The sequence below is a fragment of the Nipponia nippon genome, unplaced genomic scaffold (genome assembly GCF_047370975.1).
Source record: "Nipponia nippon isolate SJK-2023a ecotype South Korea unplaced genomic scaffold, ASM4737097v1 scaffold_5, whole genome shotgun sequence".
Classification (NCBI taxonomy): Eukaryota; Metazoa; Chordata; class Aves; order Pelecaniformes; family Threskiornithidae; genus Nipponia; species Nipponia nippon.
The window spans coordinates 90,153,748-90,178,109 of record NW_028262369.1 but is presented as its reverse complement, the minus strand read 5'-3'; the positions used below and the strand labels follow the sequence as shown (position 1 = coordinate 90,178,109).

Sequence of the window (24,362 nt, the reverse complement as noted above, 5' to 3'; positions counted from 1 at the left end):
CCTCCAGTAACTACAGTGGGTAATAGTCTCCAAATATTGCTCACGGTGCCAGTGATGATACTGAGGGATTTCAGTTCTTGCCCGAGGCTTACAGTTAAGTCTCCTAACGCCACTTCTTTTCGCTGAATAGAAAGAAATCGGCATGAGGGAAATGCCTAGATTTCACAATCAGCTGTTTTTTTTGTTTCGTGGGGATTTTTGGCAACACAGGGAAGATACCGTTCTTTCCCACTGTCCCCTTCAGAAAGCTGTGGTTATTCAGGCTTCCCCAGCCACCTCCACAGCCTAGCCCAGACCCGCACCTGATGAAATCACTCACTAAGCAGATTGATTACCCAGCACTATTTATTTGTGGTTGAATGACAGGTTAAGTTTCCACATGGATTTGAGACAGTTTCACCTGAGTATAATTCCACTCACTCCAGTTTAACTCATCCTTGAGGGAAAACTGGATTCAGCAAGCTTTTTCTTCTAGTCTTCTCTTCATCATCAAGCAAAGTCCACATAAAAGCACCACTTTACACATTTTCTGGTTAAAACAGTGTATTGCAATGCCTCTTTTTCCCACCTAAACTTCTTTTCACATCTTTGGGTCAGGCAAGACTACTGCCTGGTGGCAAAAAGAAAGGATTAGGAGGCAGGGAAAGAACATTCCACAGGCTTGCAGGCTTTGTCTTCAAGGGGAAAGGCGTGGTTCTATTGTGAGTTGCTGCAAGGTTAAAGACTTATTTTTCTGCCCAGCAGAAGTAAAGGTTTGTACCTTTGCTTTGTTTACATGACTTTCACGCCCACATAGCCTTTCCCATCGATGGCAAAGGGACAGTTTTCATGAGCAGAAGCGGAGTCAGGCACCCGGACCTACCTGAGGAGCTAGCTCCGTTCGTGAGTCAGCACGGTGCTTTTCAGATGGACACAAGCCCAGGTGGACAGACGAGCCAGCTCAAAATCCCCGCAGCTACCACAGCTCCACAGCATCTAAAAAAAGGCTGGTCAAGTGTCTCCAGGTAATGCCTGTGCCAACATACTGGCCAGCCAGTCACCATGCCTTTTAAAGACTGCAACCAGTTCCTATGAATGCAGAACAGCATTTCAAATGGTGCCCTCTGTAGGCATCTGCTCCTTAAAACCTCTGACACAACAGCTGCAGTAATTTCTTCTGATTCTGGAACACTGAAAAGTGGTTTGAGGAATTTTTCAATTATCTTTTCCCTATGAATTTTTTTATGTGGATAGAGGGTTTAGTGAGGTTAGCTTAAAATTTACCAATTAACTGGTTTTGTACTTGGAGTTTCTCTCTTTCTCTCTGTATATACGTACACACACACATATATATTATTGCAGAATATATAGCTGTAATGTAAATTCTTTATATTTTTATTTTCTGTATTGCCTACTATGTGCCTCTGGGATATGTAAGAACCAACTGAAAAGCTGTAAGAGTAAGGCCAGTTTTAATCACTGGCATCTGTAGTTGTATAAAAGATATTCTGAACAGGTCTATATAATTATATCAGAACGCATTTGAGTCTTTTTTCCCTCCTCCTCCTCCACAATACCATTACTTTAATGGCAGTAGTAGAGTAGTGCGATTATCTAGAATTTAACCACGAGGAAATAAAACCCACTGCAGCCAGCAGCTGGTGAAGTCTCATTATCAAGGTAATAAGTGAAAATGATCATTGCTGTGATTCGTGGTGCCAGGACCTCAATTACGGAGTTCCTACGCACGTGGGAGGGCCCAGGTGTGTACAGACATTTCATTACAAGAGGGCAGTGATATTACACAGCACTGGTAGCACAGGATCAAACAAGCTTCATTCACTAAAGAAAAAGTGCTGCTGATCCAGTGTTCAAGGACGAAGGAGTTCCAGATGAGGGTTTATGGGACTGGAAAGAAAAAGGGAGTTTTAATACTATCAATTTGTTCTCCGTTTCTTAAGTCACTTCTTCATAGAAGTGGCATGCCAGATCAACCAACTTCTGGATCTGCAGCGCTGCATTTTAATGAGCTAATTTGTAAGTTGATTTTAATGAGTTCATTTAAATTCCTGTGCTGAAGATTAACCTCTGCAGGTACAGTTCTCTCACTCCTTCTGTTTTATAATACAAGGCTTTCAACAGTGCAATTGGTTTCTTGTTCTTCAGGGATTTACTTACAAAGTGATATATCAAACTACAGTTAAATCTTTAGGGGGATGCAGTCGCTTCAGAACCTCCATGCAATATATTTCCTCCAGTCTCCACGGCGGCCAGCGCAGCTGCGTGACCTGCTACAATCAGCAACAGAAGTCTGGTGTTATCCTTGAGCTCAAAATTTCACACACTGAGCTAGCGGGATCTGCAGACTGTGCCTCAGGTTTGAGGAATGAGATTTGTTACACTAGGACAGTTTTCTTTTATCCGTTTATTGTGCCTTAATAAGCAGCATCAGTTTTGCAGAATTTCTCTACAAGGTTTTTTAGTGCAAGTCAGAACCATGCGTACTTTAAAGCTGAGCATGCAATACACAGCAGGAAGATACCATCTATGATTAGGGACGGTTCTTGTTAGCAGAGCCTGCGCAGGACTTTCATAATCAAAGACTAAAAATAACTGTTGTGTGTGGCCAGTCAGGAGGATCACATATTACAAGCCACAGTATTACAGGAACGTTTCAAAGACTTAAAGTGGCACTGCAGCAGTCCTCTTAGAAAGATAATCTGCTTTAGATTTAGAAACCTCAGCAGCGGAGGATCCGCTACAGCTGCTGTTCTGCTGGTTAGTTACTCTTGTTATCGGTTTCCCATATCTGATCTGCAATTAGCTAGCTTCAGCTGCTGCTGCAGCACGCCAGCCGGCTGGCTTAAAGAGCTATCTACAGTCAGATGTCTGCATTTAAGTAGCTGCCTCATTCAGCGCTCCAGAAAACAAAGTTACTGTACAAGATTCAAGTCTGTTTTCTGCAAAACCAGGTTTATGTGATTTGGGAGGGATGGGGCAGGGGAGTAGTGTGAAGAAATGGCCAGGAGATACTAACTGCTAGGATATGAGGCTTTCATTTCTAGACTGCTGCTTTGACTCTAAAACCAACTGATGTCCTCCAGTTGGATGGACACAAATACATGCATAGAGCCAAAGGTAGGACCTCAAAGTAGTGCGAAAAACAGACCGATACCACACCTTCCATTTTAAAAAACTCAGTTCACTGAAGAAAAGCTCCATGTCCCATCCTCTCCCCCTCTGCATCACCAGCCCAAACACCCACCTCGGCTCTCAGCTATCTGCCAGGCATGCCATGCTTCAAGACAAGGTCCCGGTCCCCAGCGAAGCAGAACTGGGTGCTGTGCAGAAGTAAGAGAAGCGAGAATAACACCTCCTGAACAACCCGCACCACCGTGCTGGCTGCACCCATGCATACAGTAGTCTTCCTGTGCAGACAGCAGAAGACTGCACAGCTGCAACCTCCCATGCATCACCTCCAGACTGTGAACGGTTGTTGAGGGTTATAGCGATAGCTTCGAATCAATAAGCAGTTCTCATACACAGCAAGCTGTGGTAAACCCCTAGCATGACACCAGTGCTACGAGGCTAGAAGAAAGGAACTAAAGCAGCAGCCCAAAACAGAAAGAAGGAAGAATTTAGGTCACCCAGGCTCTACCTGCCACTTAACTTCCCTCTCTTCGATAGTCTCCCTGGCGTCTGCAAGCTGCTGCAAGAAAAGCGACAGGAATCTCGGCAGAAAGCTCTGTCGCACCTTGTCCCTGTGCAACAATCCAAATTTACCCTTTTAACCAGGCAGCATCTATGCACACTTCAATCACTGACAGCATAAAGCTGTGCACAGTGCTTGGGTTTGGGCTCTGAAACTCACATCCCATCTCAGCTCATCGCAGCTCAGAAAGCGTGGCCCGGAGAACACGGTGCCAGGTTCTCCTCAGCCCTTGCACTACAAGGAAGAAATAGTAGGGGCTTAGGGTCAGAGGCATGGAGGATACATTTGTTGTGTGTTTAAGCTGTGTTGCTGAAGATGTTTTGCTCTGCTTTGCATGTGTGTCTGTTCTGGGTGGTTTTCCTTGTGTTTAAAAAAAAATAGGCATACTTAAAGTCTACTTTACAAAACCTCAGCAAATTAACACTGATCTTTTCCAGACAATTCTTCAAATGAATGTTCTGCAAATGCTTCCTCACAGTGTGCAAAGATTTAGATACGCTGGAACTGGCTCCACAAAGGATGCTCTCTAACAAGAGGAATTTAAGCACCGATACCAGTTCAATTTGCCGCTTTTTGATTTTAATATAAAAAGAAATATTTTCTGCAAGGAAGGATTCAGCTTTCATCACCAGAACCCTAGTACAGACTTTGCAGGCTAAACCAATTCACGGATAAGCACTTTTCATAAACATTACATATTTCTTGGCTTACACAGGTTCTGGAGAATGAAAGAACAGGCTGTGCTGACATCTGGTGGCTTTCTCTGCAGACAAAGACAGTTTATGGCACTAGGTCTTGGCTTTTCACTGCATATTTTTTGCATTCCCGATGTAACTTCTCTCGTTGCCTTCCAAGATACAAAGCATTATGATAAAAACATTTTTGTTTCCACCGCCCAGTGGACAGTGCTGTCCTATGCAAGTCCTCCTGTAAAGCAAGAAAGGATCCTTTGTTGTGCACTATTAGCAACAGTGTAGAAAAGGTCTCCTCTTTATTTCAAAGCGTATTTCTTTATGAATACAAAAAACCTGTACATTCACTGCCACGGGAAGTGCTGCTGTTGTATATCAGATGAGGTGTAAACCTAACGATTAAAGCACTGCAAATCAGCAGAGGTGGCAGCAAGAAGCAAAGGGAAGTGGCAGGGAAAACACGCAAAGGTGTGCCTGTTTCTCTAACTCAATAGGAAAGTAGGCAGTAGGAAAAAGTCAATGTCCTAATAATATGAAAAGTAGTAAAATTGTCTTCTGGGCATCACTGCCTGGTTCATTAATCATTTGCAAATCTGTGCCAAGTAGTACTTCGAAAAAGAAGCCAGGGAAGGAGGATCGGGTGCCAACCAGCAAGACCGAGCTCAGTCCAAACTGTTCAATAAGCAAAAGTGTGCCCTTGCCTTAAGCATTTGCAACGCCTCCAGCCGGCTGAAGTTCCTCTGAAGCCAGGATCCTATCAGTCACATGAGACCAAGAACAAGTGTCGCATGTTCTGTTTTCTCACTCTTGACCTCTGGACACTCAGGATTTCTGTGGCTATTAGCTTTCAAGGATGGGACCCGTGGATGTCCTGTCATGGCTGTGGTAACTCTTGGATTCTTACTTGCAAGCTCGGTTTTAAGTAAATGATCTGTCAGGGGATGTGCTGAATACTCCCAGGGAGTGAAAGAGAAACACTACAGCTTACAACTTCTCTCCGGATCACCTCTAAGCCAGAATGTTTACATCTGATAAAGCAGCTCCCCAGCTTTAACAGTGGTGCATATCAGATCTTTGAGGACTTCTTTATGCCATTGGTAACTGTCAACATTTAACTCGTCTACCCATGTCAGCAATTTTCTTAGCTCTTGCTTCTTCAAGAGGCAACATAACTATCTCCGGACAGAAAAATACACAAAAACTGCTGCATGCAGAAAATATAACATGACAGAGTGAGAAAAAACAAGATGCCTATTCCAGCAGTTTATGAGTTCCATTCCAAAAATTATTAAAATGCACCATTTTCATACCTTTAGTGGTATAAAAAGCAGCACTACTCCAGGATTTCTGTGCCAAGAGTGTTGTACAGTCAAGATTTTGTGTGCTTTTTCTGTTACACTGTTACCTCTTCTTCCTCTTCATGGCAATTCCTTTCCTAATTTCCTCTCTTCTCCTTTAGTAGCTGTTCTTCCACGCCTCCTAACAAAAACTTCAGTCTCTCTGAAGCGATTTTCTTTCTCCAAGAAACACCCAAGCCCCACACACCCTGCCGGCTTCCAGTTTGACTGCCTTTCCCTGCTACAGTGCAATAACCCAGGAAAAGTTGCATCGTATTTCAGCGTCCTCTCTGGATGCTGTTCTTTTTCTTTAAAAAAAAAAAAAAAAAGGCTAGTGAAAGGCTCCACGGACATCATACTGAAAGATGAATTCTTATTAACCCCTGTGTGTCTAAGAACACTAGCAAAGCTATATGATTTACCCCACGTAAACGGAGAAGCCAATTACACATTATGGAGAAGCCACCTTTGGCTAACAGTAATTGTAAACTGATGCAGTTCATGACTTCTGCCAGGGTAACAAACCATGGTACCAACTCTGTAGGTGGTTTCCTTCAATAGAAAGAAGATTTCATAATAACATGGGCAAAGACATCTCAGACTTTAGTAATTTATTAGCCAGTGTTTACAGATTTCATTCAGTACTCAACGACCCTGGAATCAAACCTACTTTGATACAAGGCTATACCACATCCCACCGAAAAACGTTGGAACAGCATCTATCTTAACAAGTTCTCCGTTAGTATCTACGGTTTTGTGGGGTTTATTTGAAAGAACCATTATTAAACGTCCAATGAAAAAAAAACACAGTAGAAAAACACTTCAGGAAGAATCCAGTTTAGAAGTGTGGTCATTGAGAGCATTACAAAAGGCTCTACTGTGCTGCTGCAGAAAGGAGCCAATGAAGTGCCATTGCCAGAGCGAACAGAGCTCACAAAGCAGTAGTTTAACTCTTCCCTTGGAAAGAGAAGCTAATGTGGAGTGCCAGACACATCATCCTTGAATATCTGCATTAAAACTTTTACCATTTTCTCATTGATGCTGCAGAATTGCTCCTGCACTGTGCCACACTCAATGTGGCACTGAACATTTGTAACTGTACTAGCCCAGAAAGGACATTCGTTAAAATTTGGTGACTCTTTCAAACACAAATGCCTTAGAGAAAAGAGATCACAAAAACAATCCAAATCTGTCTGAAAGGGCTGGAGAACAAATTCAAATCCCCAGAACAGGAGGAATCATGTTTGGGGAGCAGGTACCAGCAACAGAAAGGCGGCCTGGACAGAAAGAGGAGGAAAGTGGTAAGTTCTCCTCACAAATTCATCAGAGGATGCATAACAGCATCTAAATCCCAAGAGAACACAGGTGACTTCAGTGCCACAGGACTCCTCCTTACAAGATAAAGATACAACCACCCTTTTAACTGCATATGACAAAGCAGTAGACTACGTTCACAAGAGAATAAAACTCTGTTTGAAGCAAAGCTGTTGGTGAGTAACACCAGCTACCGAAACCAGCTTAAACCAAAGAGTTGTCAGGAAGGATGAAGAAAATGAGGTGGGAACAATGCATAGAGGTTTCTTTGGCCCTACATCTAAAGTAAAGAGAACTTTAATTTTAGATACTTTGGAAATCACACATCTGCTTTCACTATCCCATGACAACAACAACAAAAAAAAAAAAAAATCAAAGCTCTAGGAAACGGTAAGCTTACTTCTCTGGAAAGTCTCTAGTGGAAATGGTGTTGTCATCTCTCACCCAGAGCTGAGGGTAGATGAGTGGGTCTAAAGCAATTGCACCTGAGGTCTCATTTGATTTAGCAGAGCCTATGCCCAAAAAGCCTGCTAAGGCAGAGAGCCAGCATCACTTCTATTTCAGTGGAGAGAGGCTTAAAAGCACAGTGTCCCATCTTGGTAACCCCTAAAAGCAGTTTCATAAGCAGTGTCTATCTAAAGGTACTTTATTGGATGCATGATTATTTTTTCTTATTCTTGATTTGGTCAATGTAGTAGGAAAGCCTGGAATTACCAAGAACTAATATATAGCAACAGAGTTGGAAAGCCAGAAAGAATCAATTCCAGTCTTGAAGACATGTGGCTTGCAGACTGGGCCTCTCCTCGCAAGAATGCAATCATTCAGGTTTTGTTCTTAAAACCAAAACCATGCGCTTCACTCTGTTTGGAAAAATGCCTGATTCCTACTTATGCACACTGATGTCGTGGCAGAACTCAGGTTGCTACCTCGCACATGAAGGCGTCTCCATGAAGTAAAGCTAGAAACAGGTGAGCTGGTCCTTGAACACAAAAGCCTCCCAAGAGTCATTTGTCCCTTTCAGCATGCTGAAGAGGGCTGGAAGAGAGTATAAAGGAAAGCATTCACCAGTGAGGAGCCTGAAACACTTGCCAGTCTGCACCATTTCAACAAAAGAGACCAAACATAAAATGAGAGAAGTAAAGCTATGACTTGAAACAGAGAGATTCTCCTCTCAAGCTCTCTAAAATACCCAGTGATTTGGTCATAAAACGTTTCCATTTTCATTAGAAGTTAGTACTGTGATGGGATCTTACTGTGCATTGTATAATCTCCGTATGTAGGTAGTCTGCTGTAGGATCACACCAAGAATGCGTGTCACAGGTCAGAGATTGCACTGCCTGCATCGTAAGAGGCAAGCAAAGGAAAAAGAAATGCAAGGAAAAAAAGTCTTTTATGTCCCGCAGTTTTACTTCTCTCAGTCTTAGCATATTGACAGAAATTAATTTCTATAGGAATTGCACTGTTTGCAAAGCAATCCTCTAGGATTTATTGATCTTTAAGAAAAATCTCATTAAGCAGAATAAGGAAAATTTACAACAGGTATGGGAAAACAAAACAATCTCTTGGGATCTTCACCAGGCCGAAACAGGATTAGCTTTGTAGTTTCTGTAATCTTCCTCACAGAAGAATGCTAATTCAGTCTCATTTGCTAGAACGAATAAAAAATTAAATATTTAGCACACCAGTAAATGAACCACCCAACAGCCAGCTATTTAGAATCTTAGAAGACAATTGGCAACTTTTTGGTCAAAGACAATTATAAATCACCACATGCTTCTTTCCCCCCCTCCCCCATGTTTTTACAAAAAAAGGTTCCAGTATTAAAGATGTTGTTTAACCTTGTTAAAAAAAATGGAAGTAAATATGTACACAAGACCCCTCAAGATTTGTTTAAACACAGCCTTCAGAATTGTTTGTATAAGCATTCAGCAAATTAAGTGATTGCATTTCTAACACCTTCAAATGCTAGAAAAATAATGAAGCATGATTTTCTCTTTTTTTGTGCATTTTTCTGTTAGGAAAGGGAAAAAGAAACTATTTTTTCCATTAAATTAGCCTGTAGGTACAATAATTTAATACTTAGAGGATCAGTAGAATATTTTACAGATCACTTTACATTCTCCCTCATGACCCATCAAAATATGTGTCTGAAGAAGTTAATTTTTTGCCCTGCTGATGATTAATTCATGAGGCTTCAACAATATGCAAAGTGAAAGACACAAATTGGCTTCTCCAGCAATACCTTCAAATACCTCTAATTATTCACAGGGGATATGGCAGAGCTAAAGGACCCACAAAGGTTCAGAGCAGTCACAATTCTTTCAACCCAGTAGGTCAAGGACTTCCCCTTCTAAAACAATAAGTCAGCAACATTACTAATTCAGAACAGAGACAGATCTGATGGAAAGCCTTCACAATTATTAAACATGGAATTCTTTAAGGTGCTGAGCCAGTAAGTTCCACATTCGTTTTTTAAATTAAACCTGAAGTTAATGAAGTCTGCCTGTCTTGTAAAAAAGAAAAAAAAAAAGAGCAGAAGGGGTTTTAGAATCTCAGCTAGAAAACAAACAAGACTGTTTGCAATGAATACTGAACACTTTATTAACATACACCCTGCTCTTAAAAAAAAAAAAAATAAGCACGCATTAACTTTCCTGACTAGGTAATAGCTGTAATAATAATCACTACCACAGAGGCTTTCCTGAGGATACTTATCTGATGTCCTCATAATTTATAACTCTCTAGCCCAACCCTGTAAAGTGCCAAGGGCAATCAACTGCAGCTCAGAAAAAATGTTCTGCATGTCTCAGAATTTCCCAGATTTTCTAATGGCAATTCTCTGTTCTAGTCTAGTAAATCTTGTCCAGACTGGAAAAACATAATATGTCAATAGGAGGTTTCAAATCTTCTTACTGATTTAAACTGTACAAAATGAGGACTAGTGGTATATGGTATCATACTTCACTTCCTTCGTTTACTCTTTTCCACTTCTTGTTGAAGAAGGAGGACTTCTTCAAGATTTTACTACAAAGACCCCACTCCTAACTTACCTAATTTTCCTATCAAGATATGCTGGAACATATCAAAATTCAAAATGGTATAATGGCATGCTGCATTTTACGAAGCAAGTTTTTTTCTTTTCTATCACAAATACCCACAAAATACTAATGACTAATTGCTGTTATTCTGAAAAAAATAAAAAGCAGCTGTAAATTGTTTTCTGCCCTGAATAAGCCACCCCTTTCTTTGTACAGAGACACAGAAGAGGCCAGTCTATTCTGATTTCCTTTCACTGTAATATTTACTCTGATGTTTTGACACCTTTTTCAAGATTGCATCCAACTGTTTCACTGCTGTAGCTACAAACCTAGTTTCAAAGATGGATAATTTATACAAATATTTACCAATGCCTTTTTGAAAGAAGGCAGCTCTGGACAATGTTGTCTCTAATTCAACATTTGGCACTGTCATCAGTCCCTCTCCTGAACTGCATTGCCTCTTATGCCTTAGGTAGATAAAAATCATGCTTAAATGAATCTTCTGCTAACTAAATTACAAATCTGTAAGACCTGAATGCCAGTAATCCTCCTTCCTGAGGAACCTTTTTTTTTCTCTCCAGATAAAAAGACCTGGTTTAGTACAAACAGCCAGTGAATAACTATCATTCGTATTATAGGAACACCCAAAGACCCTTAGGAAAGGTATACTGAGGCCAGTTGCAGTGCACACCAGAGAAAAACATTAACGAGACATCCCAACTCACCTAAAACCAGAAAGTAAATGGCAGGAAACAAAAGAGCCAAGAAACCTATGGGAAAGAAATCCCATTCACTAGCTGAGGAGCAATCAGAGGGTATCAGGAACAGGAGGGAGCTTTCTGTGCAACACCCCTGCACTTAGAGCGCAGGCAGTTATATGTTCCAGCTAGGCAAATCAGATTCAAATGAGCGAATGTCCATATCAAGGTGGAATGCAACTACATCCCTTAAGTACCCTGCTGCCACAAAGTCATTCCGCCACATTTATGAGAAGCCCAAAGGACATCCAGGGACCATCAATTTTATCATGACAGACATTTCTTTACATTATTACCAAAAGACATGCCCTATATGTAGTCCCCTGTCAAAATGTGAGAAATCAGGTCAAGTTTCAACGCTTTGCTATGTTCAGCACATTCTCTAAATGATAACTGCTTGAGCTTTCCTTAGCAATCTACCTATCAAGCACTGTATGCTGCACATTAAACAAATCTAGTCTTATTTCATTATTCCACGCTGGTTCCACTACTTACATTTCTAACCAAAACATCAGTTTAAATGTTACTGATAAGACTAAGCAGACATGGTACTAATAACCTATCTGTCAATCATTTAAAATTACTCTCAGCAGAATTATAAGCATACCCTCTAAAAATCACAATTTGCATTCTGAACATTTGGAGTGCAGATACCTGCTGCCCTCAGTCCAATGATTTGAATGCACATTATCCCCCCTTCTTCCCTGAATAATTATCAAGTAGTGTAAAGAGCATCAGGAATAGCATTTACTTTTCAGCAGGCTATCCAAACATAATCAGCCAGTTATCAGTTTAATGACAACCACAATGAACAGCACCTTCAGTCAATACCAATGTACTCCTACCTACTCCAGCTGCTTTCAGCGTACTGTCTTCTTTCAAAATCAGTTTGTCATCATCTTCCAAACTCACTACAAGTTCACCAGTCTACAAAGCACAGAACCAGAATACAAAGATAAGAAGAAGAATTTACTGACTGTCTCTGCCCGAGTCTTGTTTGACGGTGCAGAGATCCGCCTGCATTAAAGCATGTAAAAGGGGAAGAATACAGCTAATAATCATACCTTAGATTTGTGTGCTTGGTGAATAATCTTCATTGTATCTGAAAGAAAATACAATGTTTTCCTAAAATAAGGCTTAATAGGCAGGTAACACCAAAAGCTGTACTTGGGGAAGGAGAGACAAACAAAGGGGTGAGGTTCAAAATCTTTTATTAACAACAACAATTTTGTGTATTCAGTCTAAAAGAGGAGAAAACATTTTAATTTCCCAGTCTTGCAGCCACAGTTTTAAGCCAGTCAATCCAACATTAAGGTACCACATCCTATTGGGCTTCTGTCTGCTGGCTGAATTACAATAACTAACGACCATCCCAATTGCCAGTCAAAACACATCAATTTAAATCCCAGTTAGGGTGTTTTAGCCTAACAGGTTTTACACATGCAATTGGGGCAGGACGAACAGCATTTATGCACTGTCAACTACTACAGTTAAGTTGATAGGCAGCAAGTGATTAAGATACAGTAACCTGACCACTTCAGATCATTCCTTGAAATTTTCCTTCTCATGAAGAAAGCACGCATGTAGAAATTTTGTTAAGCAAGTCCCTTTTCCATGAACACGTACAGCCTCTCCTCTTTTTAATGCTACACCCTCTTCAGTAATATTTATCTCTGACACATTTGCGCAGTGTAGCACTTTAAGAAATTATGCTATACAAAAAAAGAAATATCACTTTCCTCTGGCAATGTGGGCAGGGCTTTGTTAACAGAAGGGAAAAAACTGGAGAAAATAATATGGTCACTAAAGCAAGCAGATGAGTGCAAAGATCCAGAGGGAACGGAAGTCAGAAGATGCCCACGCAGCACTAAAAAAAAAAAACAAAAAAAAACAAAAAAACAAACTCCAAAGCCTTTGTGTTTGAACAAATTCAGAATAACATATCAGTCCCTTCCCAGCAAAGACACAAAAACCAGTTCTGTTTCCCTGGTCATTTTCTGTTCTAGTTTGGTTTTGTGCATTAACTGAACACTACGTGTTGAAATAGTCTGGTAAGAGAAGGATGCCATCAAGTTAAATATAGGCTAAAACGACGACTTTCAAACTACTGAGAGCAAGTATTCAGATGTTCAGAATAACAGAGGTCACGTTCCCATTCAAAAGTTTGCTTCCATACCACTCTGGCCCATTTTGAACATTTTATTTACAACATTACAGAAGATCAAAACTACTCTGTTTTGAAAACTACCCCACTGCAGGGGTTACTGAAAATGCAGTCTTAGCATGCTGTACTAATTGCAGTATTAGAAGCAAGACACATATTAAATTGCAGTTCTCGGATCCATCTTGCGTAGAATAATTGAAAAAAGACCAAGCAATCCCAGCAAAAATATATTGCAATCATGAAACCTTTCCACCACAGCAAATACAATCCAGCCTCTGCCTGTTCGTTTTAAGCTTCTCCATCCACTTTGTCACTTTGTCTCTAGTCTTTGCCCAGTCATTCTCTGAACTATTGTCTCAATTTTACTTCTTCACAACTCCACCACTGGCATCCAGCAGTTTACTGTGTCTTTATCTGAGCTATTAAACGGCTTCCATAACTCTGTTTCAGAGATGAAACTACAGTCTCTCTGCATCCTAGCTAAAAAGCCTTATGTCCTCTCAATTGCCTTTGCTGTATCATCCCAATTTAGGCCCATTCAATCATATTCCCGGATTTTTACCTCTCCTTTTCTGGTAATAGATATCCTGTGACAACAGGTAAGAAATCACTTTTCTAAGTCTGATTCTGTGAAGTATCTACCATATTGCTCCACATTCATGGGGAAAAAAAAATAAATTGAGAAGCAGCTTATGAGACAAGTTGGCACCCAGGCTGCCATCATCGGTGAAAACATGGCAATGATCAGGTAGGAGAAGAGTGACTGCGAAGAGTTCTAGACAAAGGACAAGAATGATGTGTACAAAGGAATGAAGAGAAAATGAAAGTCCTAAGCTTTGAGATGTGAGTTAGAGCACCAAGCCAAGAGGAAAAATGTGATGGCATTATATATGATGTCGAGAGAACAAAGTGGTGCCGGATTCTGGAGAGAAGGCAGCTGCAATAGGCACAAGGTAAGAGACAGCCAGGTCCAACTGAGATTCCTGGCACTGCCAAACAAAGCAGAACAAAAAATCTGACTCTCACCAGCACTATTCATGCAGAAGTCTCACTGCACTTTTATCACGAAAATACAAGAAAGACAGCAGAGCACACAAGAGATGCCGAAAACATGAACCTGGATCATTCACAGCCTGAGGGGAAGGTGAGGAACTTGGCTTTGATTTTTCTCTGTGAAAATTTCCATGCAGCTAGCACCATCCCACTAAAAGTAGGTGCCCACTTAACTGGTGTAACAGGTTTTAAAGTTCTGCAGTGGTTTTCACCCACATTATGCTTAGTCCTACACAGCACAATCAGTTGCTCAGCCACAACATATGCCTTGGGAAAAACTACACTGATCCTCTGAGTGATGAAAGAACTCGCAACAGGGATAGGCAGCACCAGGAATACAACTGATAGCAGCAGTCCTCCATAGGACCCCCTCATCTATCCAAAGCCACAGGTATTAGGGGGAGGAAGGGCACCTCCAAATTCAACTTACAGTTACCTAGATTTTAAGACCTTAAGTAGTATCTTAAAAATAATAGTAATGTTCAAGTCCTTGCCACTGACATACTGTAAATCTTAATCCCTAACTCCTTCTGCTTTAATTTTGCAATTTCACCATCAGCAAGAACACAGAATGAAATACTACTTTTTTTTTTTTTTTAAACAGGCAAATAGGGTCTATTGCCATTCACATGTATTAAACATGCTCCTCATTCAATTCTTTGAATCACTGTAGAGGAAGGAATTTGTCAGCTCCAAGAACATGGGAGACAGAAGATCACTTGCAGCAAAACTCCAAGGGAACTTTCAGAATTGCCAAGTTTAGCAAAAGATATGTTACGGACATCCGAGTTAACAAATTCCAAGAAAGGAAGTAATCTAGTCTATTTTGAAAGTATATTCTGTCCCAAACAGATCAATTGCACATGTTCACACCAATCTTCACAAAAAGGAAATATACACATAGCTTTACATTAGAGGATAAAGTCAGCCTAAATTTCACACCAGGCTCTTTCATTCCATCAGCTTGTATTTAAGAGCTTTCATATCTACTTTGAGCAAAGTTCCCCTGCTTCTCTTATATCGTGTAAATTACTTAAGTCTTAAGCATTTTCCATTTACTGCCTTCAGCTCCGACTTCACCATCTTTTCTGACTTCACAGTTAGTAAACAGATACTGAAATACATAAGCACAGAGAACTACAATTTCAAAGCATTTGAGATCACAAGCTGCTCACTAGAGTAAAAACAGGCACTTATAAAAGTAATAAAAAATTAATACCAAAACCCATCAGTACCAATTAGCAAATAATGTATGCAGCCTAATTCTACGACTGACACTGAACTTCAAAATAATGGTCAAGTTCTGTGGACGTGATCCCAGTGGCATAACCCCAGCCGCAAGAGCTGGATAGAGTTGCAATGTAGGCAGGCACTGCCACCAGCATGAGTATTCTACAGCAGTTGTCTTCTAAATTGTACAGAAACTGGTATAAAATATTATGTCTGCATTTTACAGGAATTAAAACAAGAAAAACCCCCACGTACCATACTTGTAATTTTTGAAAGGAGGAGGAAGTCCTGTCCTTGAAGGCACATCTATTAAAATAAAAGCACCAAGTTAAAACAAAGTTGTCTTTTTTTTTATTTCCAGTATTTTATTTTCCATTATTTTATGCATGCATCCTGGACATCTTTTACATCAAAATAAATCCACAACACAGGAGACTTGCTTGAGCATCAAACACTAAAACACAACCTTTGGCTCAGATTCTATAGTTACTCCATATCTGATTAACTTCACTTGAGCATGAAGTCCCTCTGAACAAAACGACCCACGAGGACAGTGAGTCAATGCAATTAGGATGTGATCACGGGAGTCTGATCCTTCAGAAATCTGCCAGGAACAACCTGTTAATGGTTTGCACAGCATCTCTCTCTACCTTATACAAACAGCTGACAACTGTCATTCATAACTGAATCGTTCAGTAAACACAGTCATGGGAACCAGCCAGAAAAAAGAAGCCAAGCTGTAGAAAATTAACTCTTTAGCCACATGCAGGACACAGCCCATAAGCAACTGCAACACTAACACTCTCCCTGGTGCCAGTGTTCCCAGTGACACCCAGGGATTTACCCAGGGCGTTGGAAGGCCCAGCCACTTGTGGGGTACGCAGCAGCAAGGCAATTGAAACCATAATTTCATCAGTAGTTTAATAATTTATCTCAAACTCCCTCTTCGAAACAGATTATAGTAGAGGAAGGAACACGTCTCCTTTTGGACCAGGACAGCACTATCCATCCATCTGTGGAATGAGGTTCCAAAAAGTCTTGTTCAAGACAGTATCTTTGTCTCAAGTAACAGCGCTGCACACATCAAAAGCAAGTTTCTTAGCACTGTTTTTTATTTTATTCTTCATAACAGCAGCTGTACCATATGTTCTGAAAGTGCTTGTAGTTTTCTAAAAGCATCCTAAGATCTTGCCATGCCTATCACTGTCCAGAAGCACGGAAGTTGCTGAAAACACAATACAGCTGTGAGGCCCAGGGCAATATCCTAGGAGTTGCTCAAATGTTATCAACTATAACAGTCTGAGACTTGTTTAAGCTGACTTCATGCAAAAAAATCAAATTATGTTATTCTGCACCTCTTGAATGTCTCCATTTAGGTGTGTAGAAATACACCTGCAAGATTAGGGTAACACCCTAACTACTGAGTCGCTGCGTGGGCTGGTCTACATTAATTAACTTTTAGATACACCGCCACTTTCAACCAGGCTTCTAAAACATAAAACTCATAGATGAGTAAATCTGCACCACAACGCTCAAAACTGAGACGGAAACTCAGAAGCAAACATGCACAGTGAGACCTCGCAGTGTCAAAAACAATTTTTCAAGATCCTCTCTTCTCACAAATAGCAAACAGACTTGCGTTCCCACATTCCACATATTGGTATAGTTCCTAAGGATCAAAGGCTCTCTAAATTCTATTAATTTACTCCTGTTAATTTATGAATAGCTGCCTGACAGCACCACTCAAGGAGCCTGAGGCACTGAGCCAAATGCAGCAATGCCCTCATCTCTTTTTGACTAAACAATGGGGACTTGGGCAGGGGAAGCAGTCTTCCCAAATTTAGGCACGGCACACTGACCATGGAAGCTCTGATTAACTCCAGACCTCTTATCCAAGGGAGGAGAGTACACAGGGGATGTAAATACAAATCCGGCATCTCTGCCAAAGCCACAGAATTCCCATTCATTTGCTCCCCTCCACTTCCTGATGCACAGACTGGGACTGAAGCGAATGAATACGACAACCGCCCCTTACCCTTCCGCACAAAAGTAATGAACTGCTTTACTGTCTGGTCCAAGTTAACTCCATGATACACCACAGGTCTGAAGTTCCGGTGTTCGAAAGAGCGAACAAGACGGACTGTGATGGTTGAGTTTTCTGCTGACATGAGAATTAATTCTGAATAACCTGGAAAACATTAAAGACAGGAATTATTGCCTTTCCTCTGTGTACGAGCACAGCTAGAAAACAAGGTGCACGTAGGCCTCACGCAAAGATTAAAACATTGTGAGAAATTCAATAGCATTGTGTCTCTCGGGACTTAACTTCTATTATTTTACAGAAGCAGTAACAGGATCTCAAAACAAACAAACAAACAGGGTTACCTAGGATATTATTGATACTGCACACCAAATAGTCCAGTATTTGTAGCTGCGCTGTGTACTACAGCGCCAGACTCCCTACTAAACACACAAAAATGTTACAGATAAATGCAAGAATGTCCTCTGGGTTTTAAGTGACTGAAGACTTTACCTGCCGGGTGAGTAACCTTGTGCTCTAGAAGAATGTACCAACGTGAACAAAACCAAAACCTTTTTAATATCCTTATGTAGTAGCGAGCATAATACCCTGAAAAATGCCTAAGCTGTTACACAACGCTCATTTTCACCTCCCCCACGTACACATGCAAATAATTCTCCTGGTATACTACATAATTAAGGGGTTTAATTTAATTTATAATAGTAAGTCTTTAGAATGGCTCTACAGGGCTTATACCACTTTAACAGAATCACCTTATCAACCCAAACCCCTCTTGAAACAAGCCCACGTGTTGTTTCGTTGGGTTCTTTCTCTCCACAGGAAACCAAGCTATTTCCTACACCGACAACCTTCTCTATTTTGGGTGCTGGTATTCCTCAACAACTTTGCTCTCTGGTCACACACGAAACTGCCGTGGCTGCTGCAGCAATGAGCAAAGACTGCAGTCTAAGTGCCGCAACATCAGCCACGGCCACAGCACGACCTCTGCATCTCCTGTCCCTTAGCAGCCATTTCAGTCCCCACTTCCAGTCCCACAAGGGATTCTCTCACCCATTCATTGCTTTGGGGGAGGTGGGTTGGGTGTAGGGGGCTTTTTTTTGCCTTTTTTGTTGTGGGGGGAAATTATTTAAGTGCCCCACCATCATGCAGGTATCCAGGTACCTCCCAGTCTTTGCTATATTGGTCCTGGCAAAGTAAACCAGCAATATTTTCTTCAAATACTTTCTGCAGAACAGGGACACAGACCCTCCAGATCACAAGGCAATTTTACATCCCCTTGGTTAATAATTCACAGAGCTTTAATTCCATTTTCATTGTAAATAAGCTGTGATACACAAACACAAGTTGCCAATCAAGAAATGCATACTCCTCTGCACCTGAAAATAACGAGATTTATATTAAACAGCAAAGACGGATATTTTCTTGATGCTATTCCACATGGGCTTGAGATCTGGAGGGGAGGGCACAGCACAGAGTAAAGAAAAGGGGACAGCGTTCAATTTGCTTTCTCCTGAGCAGCGTGGAAGAACACCGTAGGCATACAGATTTGGGAGCACAACTAGTAACCGCCGATTTTCACATTTACTGCACAGACACCCAGGGCCGGGAGCAGGTACCACCCGGCGCCTCCTCAGGGACAACATGGCAGTTCGCCTCAGGGCGCTGCCCGGATCAGACGGGCTGACGATGAACATCTCTTGTGAGGAAGAACCTCCCCCGGGCCTGCCCGGCTCCCGCCTGCCGACAGCGGTACCAGGCCCCGCGGCGGAGCCCGCACACCCCCCCGAGGCCGAGCGCCCTCCCCTCAGCCCTCACGCCGGCCCCGACCGTTAGCGCCCCTCAGCCTTACTACCGACTCCCCCACCGGCACTTCCGGGTCTCTCTCCTCGCCCCGCCTCACACCACGCCACCAATCACACCCTGCCGGTGCCACCCACCGCGCCGAGGGATTGGCTGCGAGGCGTCCTGTCTCCGCCCCCTCCTCCCTCCTCGGGGCTGGGCGGGGCTCTGGGCGGCCACGCCCCCGAGCCCCCACCTCGTTGACGAACGCCGCGCCCCCCCCGAAGCCAGCCCCTCCCGCACCGCCCTCGCATTGGCCCTTTGCCTGGCTTCTCCCCGCCCTCGGCAGGTGCCGATTGGCCGCCGTGTTGGCCGTGGCGCTGGGATTGGCCAGCGAGCGCTCTGGCGAGGGGTGAAGCGGCCGAGCGGTGAGGGCGGCGTGGCAGACGCCGGGGGGTCGCGGTGGTGCAGAGGGGGTCGCCATGTCTGAGGTACGGGCTGTGTTGGGGAGGCTGTGGGGAACTGGGGGGCGGCGGGTACCTTCCTTCCTTTCCTCCCTCTCTCCCCCGTGTTTGGCAGCGGCAGCCCGCGGGTGCTCACCGCTGCTCCGGGGCCTCCCCTTCGCCTCTAGGCCGCGTTCCAGAAAGCCGCCGAGGAGGTGAAGCAGCTCAAGTCCCAACCCACGGACCAAGAGATGCTCGACGTCTACAGCCACTACAAACAGGCCACGGTCGGCGACGTGAACACGGGTAGGTACCGCCTTGTTCCCCCCGCCCCCCCCCCCCGGGCTCTGTGCCAGGGCCCCCGGCGGGCGGGGGTGACGCTGTTGCGGCCTGGGGCTGAGCTGGAGGCACTTGGGGAGGCCAAGCCTCTCCCTTGTTGAGTGCCTCGCTTCGTGTAATTCTGTGGTTTAGCAAAAATGACTCAATACCGATTTGGCATGGGTTTATATGTAGGCAGGCATAAGCTGACCTGATAAGGGTTTGTGCAATTTTTAGATGAACCCAGCTGCAGTCATCTAAATCGTTGAGCAATTCTCTGAGAATCCTTTGTGTTAGCTTTGTGCAAATATTGGGTCTGGGATTTTTGGAGACCTCTATCAGTAAGCAGCTGCTTAGGTCAAGGGATGTTGCTTTAATACAAACACTTCTCAGTTAAACAGGCTTAAACAGCAAGGCAAACTGTGTAAGTGTGGAATTGCAATATGGGGCGGGGGGGCGGTTTGTGTAAACTGGATTGGCTACTAAAAATAATATTGCAAAGCCAACGCAGAAGAAAACGATGCAGATGTGTGTAACAGGAGAAACTCCTGTAGGAGCTGCAATTAAATATGACATCTTGGAAGGACCGTAGCAGAAATATCTCTGCAGGTACGCTATGCAAAATCTCCCCTGCTACTTCTGTTGCTATGCTTCTGTCACTGGCAGCTCAGACTAGGAATAACACTTAGAATGAAGCCCGTCTCTACTGACCTTGTGTTACATTTGAGTAACTAGAATTAGAAAGGAAAAAGGTCATTTGTTTGGAGCACTGGCCTCCTGACCCAGTTGCCGGTGAAGTTTATTGGGTGTTGACTGGATTCAAAGCTGACGGTGAAGTGTGCAGGAAGTGGTAAGTACGGGGGGGGGGGTTGCCGTCTCTATTTTTTTTCCCCAAGATGGACGGCGTTGAGGGAGAGAGGAACTGACTTTGCTTTTAAGATATGATCCTTTTGGTGTGGCTGGACTTCAGCATTATTAATGTTTGCCAAACTGAAATGGTGCTATAGACCTGTTAATATACCGACATTTCTGTGTTCTGTGAAGCAGTAGCCAACAGGAGTTGGTTAGAAAAGCAGTCCTTGTAAGAGTGAGCTAGTAGGGATTTTGTTAGAGAAGTGGAGCTGCCAACTAGCTCTGCAGGTCACATGGCCATGTGAGCAGCACAAGGGTATTTTTGTGGCTAATGTACAAGCTACTGTCCAGTTCCATTTGTTAATCCTAAGGGTTGTCTTTAAGGAGACAGAGAAGAAGTAAAAACACAGAGAGGACTTTATGTGAAGAATAACCATATACACATCCATATCTCGTTCATTTCTTCTCTATTTGGCTACAATGTGGCCTGTAATGAAGCCAGTTAACATTCAGTGCTTATATTTCTAGATGACAGCACAAATGAAGAGCTATATGTTAGAAACATACCATTAACTTGATGATAATGAGTTCTAAGCTGTATGCTACTAGCTTTTGATTTCATCATCTCTGTGTGTAATGGACCTTAGGGCATTTCTGCTTTACTTTAGAGCTGATGATGTTCTTTAATTGGGTAGCTGTTATGCAACAGCAGTCTCTTCAGAAAGTACGATAAAACCAAATCACACTGTTTGGTGCTCTTCTGCTCAAATGCTGTTGTCTTAAGGGAACTTGACAGAGAATCTCTCTGTTGCCACCGATGGCATTCCAACATGCTCCCTTCAGCATCAGAGGTGATCTCCTGACTACAGGTTAGTAAGTAAGAGCTGCAGAGGTGAATCACTGTATTTTATTGTAGTTAAGAGCTAAATAGCCTTCAGGAAAGGAGTAGGTATTACTTACACCCAGACCATGCAAACTAATTCTGCTGCTTATCCTGTCTTTCTCAGACCGCCCTGGTATGCTGGACTTCAAAGGCAAAGCAAAGTGGGATGCCTGGAACGCATTGAAAGGTAAGTGTCTGCTTAAAAAATAAAAATGAATACATAAAACCACAGGGAAACTAGTCAGAAAAGCATATGTGGTTCAGCAAGAAATAAAATAGTGTTGCCTTATAAGACAAGAGTTCTAGAAGTTCAGGATGCCGTGATAATAAATTCTTACTTTTGATTACCTCTGCAAGGCAGAAGTAATCCTGAAAAATGTAGCCTGTGTGAAAGAGAATTCAGGTGCAAAATGCCCAGCTGGCCCAAGATGTTACACAAAGGAGAACTGCAGCAGCAGAAACCTAAATCTGCTTTCCAGGTCCCAGCCTAGTACGCCAGAGACTGAGCTCTCCCTCCAGTTGTTGTGTTTCTTCTAAAGCTTTCCTAACTGGAGGATGCAACTGGACTCTCTGCTCGAAATGAGGGGCCAAATGAGTGGTCTCATCTATGCAAACGGGATTTTTCTGGTGTTGTAAGGAGCCAGCGCTACATCTAAATGCAGTCTAAGTTGATTGAGTAGCTTTCCTGTAATAATTGTGAATGGCGGTGATAGAGCCAATACACTGTTTAGTTGCTATCTATGCAAATGTAACTTTGCTTCAAAACACTGTTTTCTCATGACTGCTGAACACATTTGTGTAAAACTTCAATACTAGATTCACAGGCAAGTGGCCTTCTTATCACCTTTGCTCTCTGGTAGCATGCTGCTGTGTGCTGCAGCAAGGAATTGTGACTTATATGTAAAAGGTATCTTAATCTGTAAAAGGTGTCTGACTGCTTCCTGTGTTCTGTCCCTCAGGAATGTCCAAAGAAGATGCAATGAAAGCTTACATAGAAAAAGTGGAAGAACTAAAGGGCAAATACGGCATCTGAGGACTGGATATAGCAGCCACTTGCACACCTGAAACATGCCTTATTTCTAATACTGTGGAAAACTGGTTTCTGACAATAATTTTAAATACCTAATCTATTATAGTCGGTTTTCCTCATGCCTGTAGTTCAGGGGAAGTTGTGTACCTGCCTAATGTACTGACACGTTACAAATTCCTTCTGGGAACAAAATCTGGAACTCATTAAAGTGCATTTGGTACTTTAGCTGTTGTGATGATCATCCCTTAGAGATTATTCTGAGCTCAGCCCTTAATTGCCATGATGCAGCCGTCAAGCACTTCTTTGTAAGGTGCCAGCCAGCCTCTCCAGTCCGTGTGCCACTAGAGGGGGCTCAGTAATCTGTGTTTCGTGCAATGCGGACTTGTGTCCAAACCAGCCCGGTGATGTCTGAGACTGCTTGGCCTCCTTTCTCACGTGGATGAGCGGCCACCCACAAAAGCCGAAGCACCACGTGAAGAGGCTGGGTCTGATGCTGTCTATACCAAGAACAAGGTGCTTGATACTTGTTGTCTGGGGCTTTCAGAGACTTAGTCAACAATTGCCAAACCGTCTTTCATAAAACACCTCTTGGAGATGTTATTCCCCAGCAACAATGTCAGGGTTCGGGAAAGAAGGCAAGTACTCGGCAGCTGAACACAAAACCTCCCTGTGAAAGGAAAGGTTCTGCGGGCGGCAGCAGAGTTGTTGATGCCCTTGATAGTGTACTGCTGGAAACAGAGCGCTGCTGTGGCCATGTACTGAGGCTACAGTGAGGGGTAAATCAAGCATACGTTGGCTTAACGCTTACAAGGCTGTTCAAACAGGAAGACTTACAGTGCTCATCAGCAAAAGTTTTATACAAAACACACAGTTGTGACCATCTCTAGTAGGCCTTTAGCTTTTCTGTCTGCCTAGCATAGTCTGCTAGAGTTGCTGAGGCCAGAAGGGGAGACTGCTTTTAAAATGTGGCGCTGAGCTATTCCAGCATAGACCGTGCGAGAATGAAGTCACAACCTTGTACAGGATTAAGGTGTTCTAATTCCTGCTGTACCGGTTAGTATCTGAACAGGTGAGGACTTCAAATCACACTGCCTTCAGATAAGCAAGTGAAGTATAGAAATACGTAGGGATGAAATCTGTCATTACATATCTGTCTAGATAAAGACATAGTTCTGTACTAAGTTACGCTGGCTTTGCTGTGTGTAGTATCTAACCTGTATTTTCTTATGCCACTGGGGAGAGATGGAGATAACTTTACCTTACATGCTTTCAAAAATTATAACTTCCCCCTTTGCTACTTTTAATGGGAAATGCCCTTGGAGCTACTTGTTCACCCTTTAAAATGTGTTAGGATAAGGAAGGGCTTGTTCCCTGTTCTCATAAGGAAAAAGGTTGCTTATTCCTATTCTTCCCTGTTCTTCTGGATAAGTAATGTAAGCATTTGGGTTTTTTACCTCCTGTGGTATCCTCTGTTAGTCATTTGAGATGTGTTGATTACGTTCACCTTGCAGAAGAGGGGTAAGAGCAGATGTTCAGTGTAAGAGATGATCAGAGCTCTTTGCCAGCCCTAAATTCCACAGCCAGCTCCGTCTTCACAGCTGTATTTCATGAAGCTGGTTATCCTTGGAGGATCCTGCCAACCTGCAGCAGAATGTAACTCATACTGGCAAATGCTTCCACCTCTGCTCTTGTTTGCTGGAAGCTGACGTACTGTGAGCATGCCGTGGTTTGCTAACGTG

The 24,362-nt window shown here is 42.7% G+C and overlaps 3 protein-coding genes across 7 annotated transcripts in view; 2 read left to right on the top strand and 1 right to left on the bottom strand.

Moving 5' to 3' along the window:
- The window catches only part of STEAP3 (STEAP3 metalloreductase), a 31,623-nt gene extending 27,364 nt beyond the window's left edge, over positions 1 to 4,259 (top strand). Inside the window, exon 6 of the transcript XR_015699245.1 lies at positions 4,129 to 4,259. The gene's annotated coding sequence lies outside the window, so the exon portion shown is untranslated. The remainder of the gene's footprint in view (positions 1 to 4,128) is intronic.
- CUNH2orf76 (chromosome unknown C2orf76 homolog) lies at positions 332 to 19,279 on the bottom strand. Of its 5 annotated transcripts, none has more exons than XR_015699246.1 (8): positions 19,168 to 19,279; positions 17,313 to 17,465; positions 15,533 to 15,583; positions 11,895 to 11,932; positions 11,676 to 11,757; positions 10,798 to 10,842; positions 863 to 8,682; positions 332 to 610 (listed from the first exon to the last, which is right to left on the bottom strand). XR_015699246.1 is itself a non-coding variant. In XM_087734440.1 (6 exons), the coding sequence occupies exons 2-6, from the start codon at positions 17,443 to 17,445 to the stop codon at positions 956 to 958; spliced, it is 324 nt and encodes a 107-aa protein (XP_087590566.1). In that variant the 5' UTR covers positions 17,446 to 17,465; positions 19,168 to 19,279; the 3' UTR covers positions 332 to 955. The 5 variants fall into 5 exon arrangements, 2 of the variants coding, with proteins under 2 accessions (XP_087590566.1, XP_087590565.1); XR_015699247.1 differs by lacking the exon at positions 332 to 610 and adding an exon at positions 9,277 to 9,384 and having other exon boundaries at positions 6,317 to 8,682; XR_015699248.1 differs by lacking the exon at positions 10,798 to 10,842 and having other exon boundaries at positions 863 to 975.
- Positions 19,280 to 19,428: 149 nt separating this feature from the next.
- Positions 19,429 to 22,848, top strand: DBI (diazepam binding inhibitor, acyl-CoA binding protein). Its single transcript, XM_087734441.1, has 4 exons — positions 19,429 to 19,588; positions 19,729 to 19,846; positions 21,718 to 21,780; positions 22,553 to 22,848. Exons 1-4 carry the CDS (start codon positions 19,580 to 19,582, stop codon positions 22,624 to 22,626), a joined length of 264 nt encoding a protein of 87 aa, XP_087590567.1. The 5' UTR covers positions 19,429 to 19,579; the 3' UTR covers positions 22,627 to 22,848.
- The last annotated feature ends 1,514 nt before the right edge of the window (positions 22,849 to 24,362 follow it).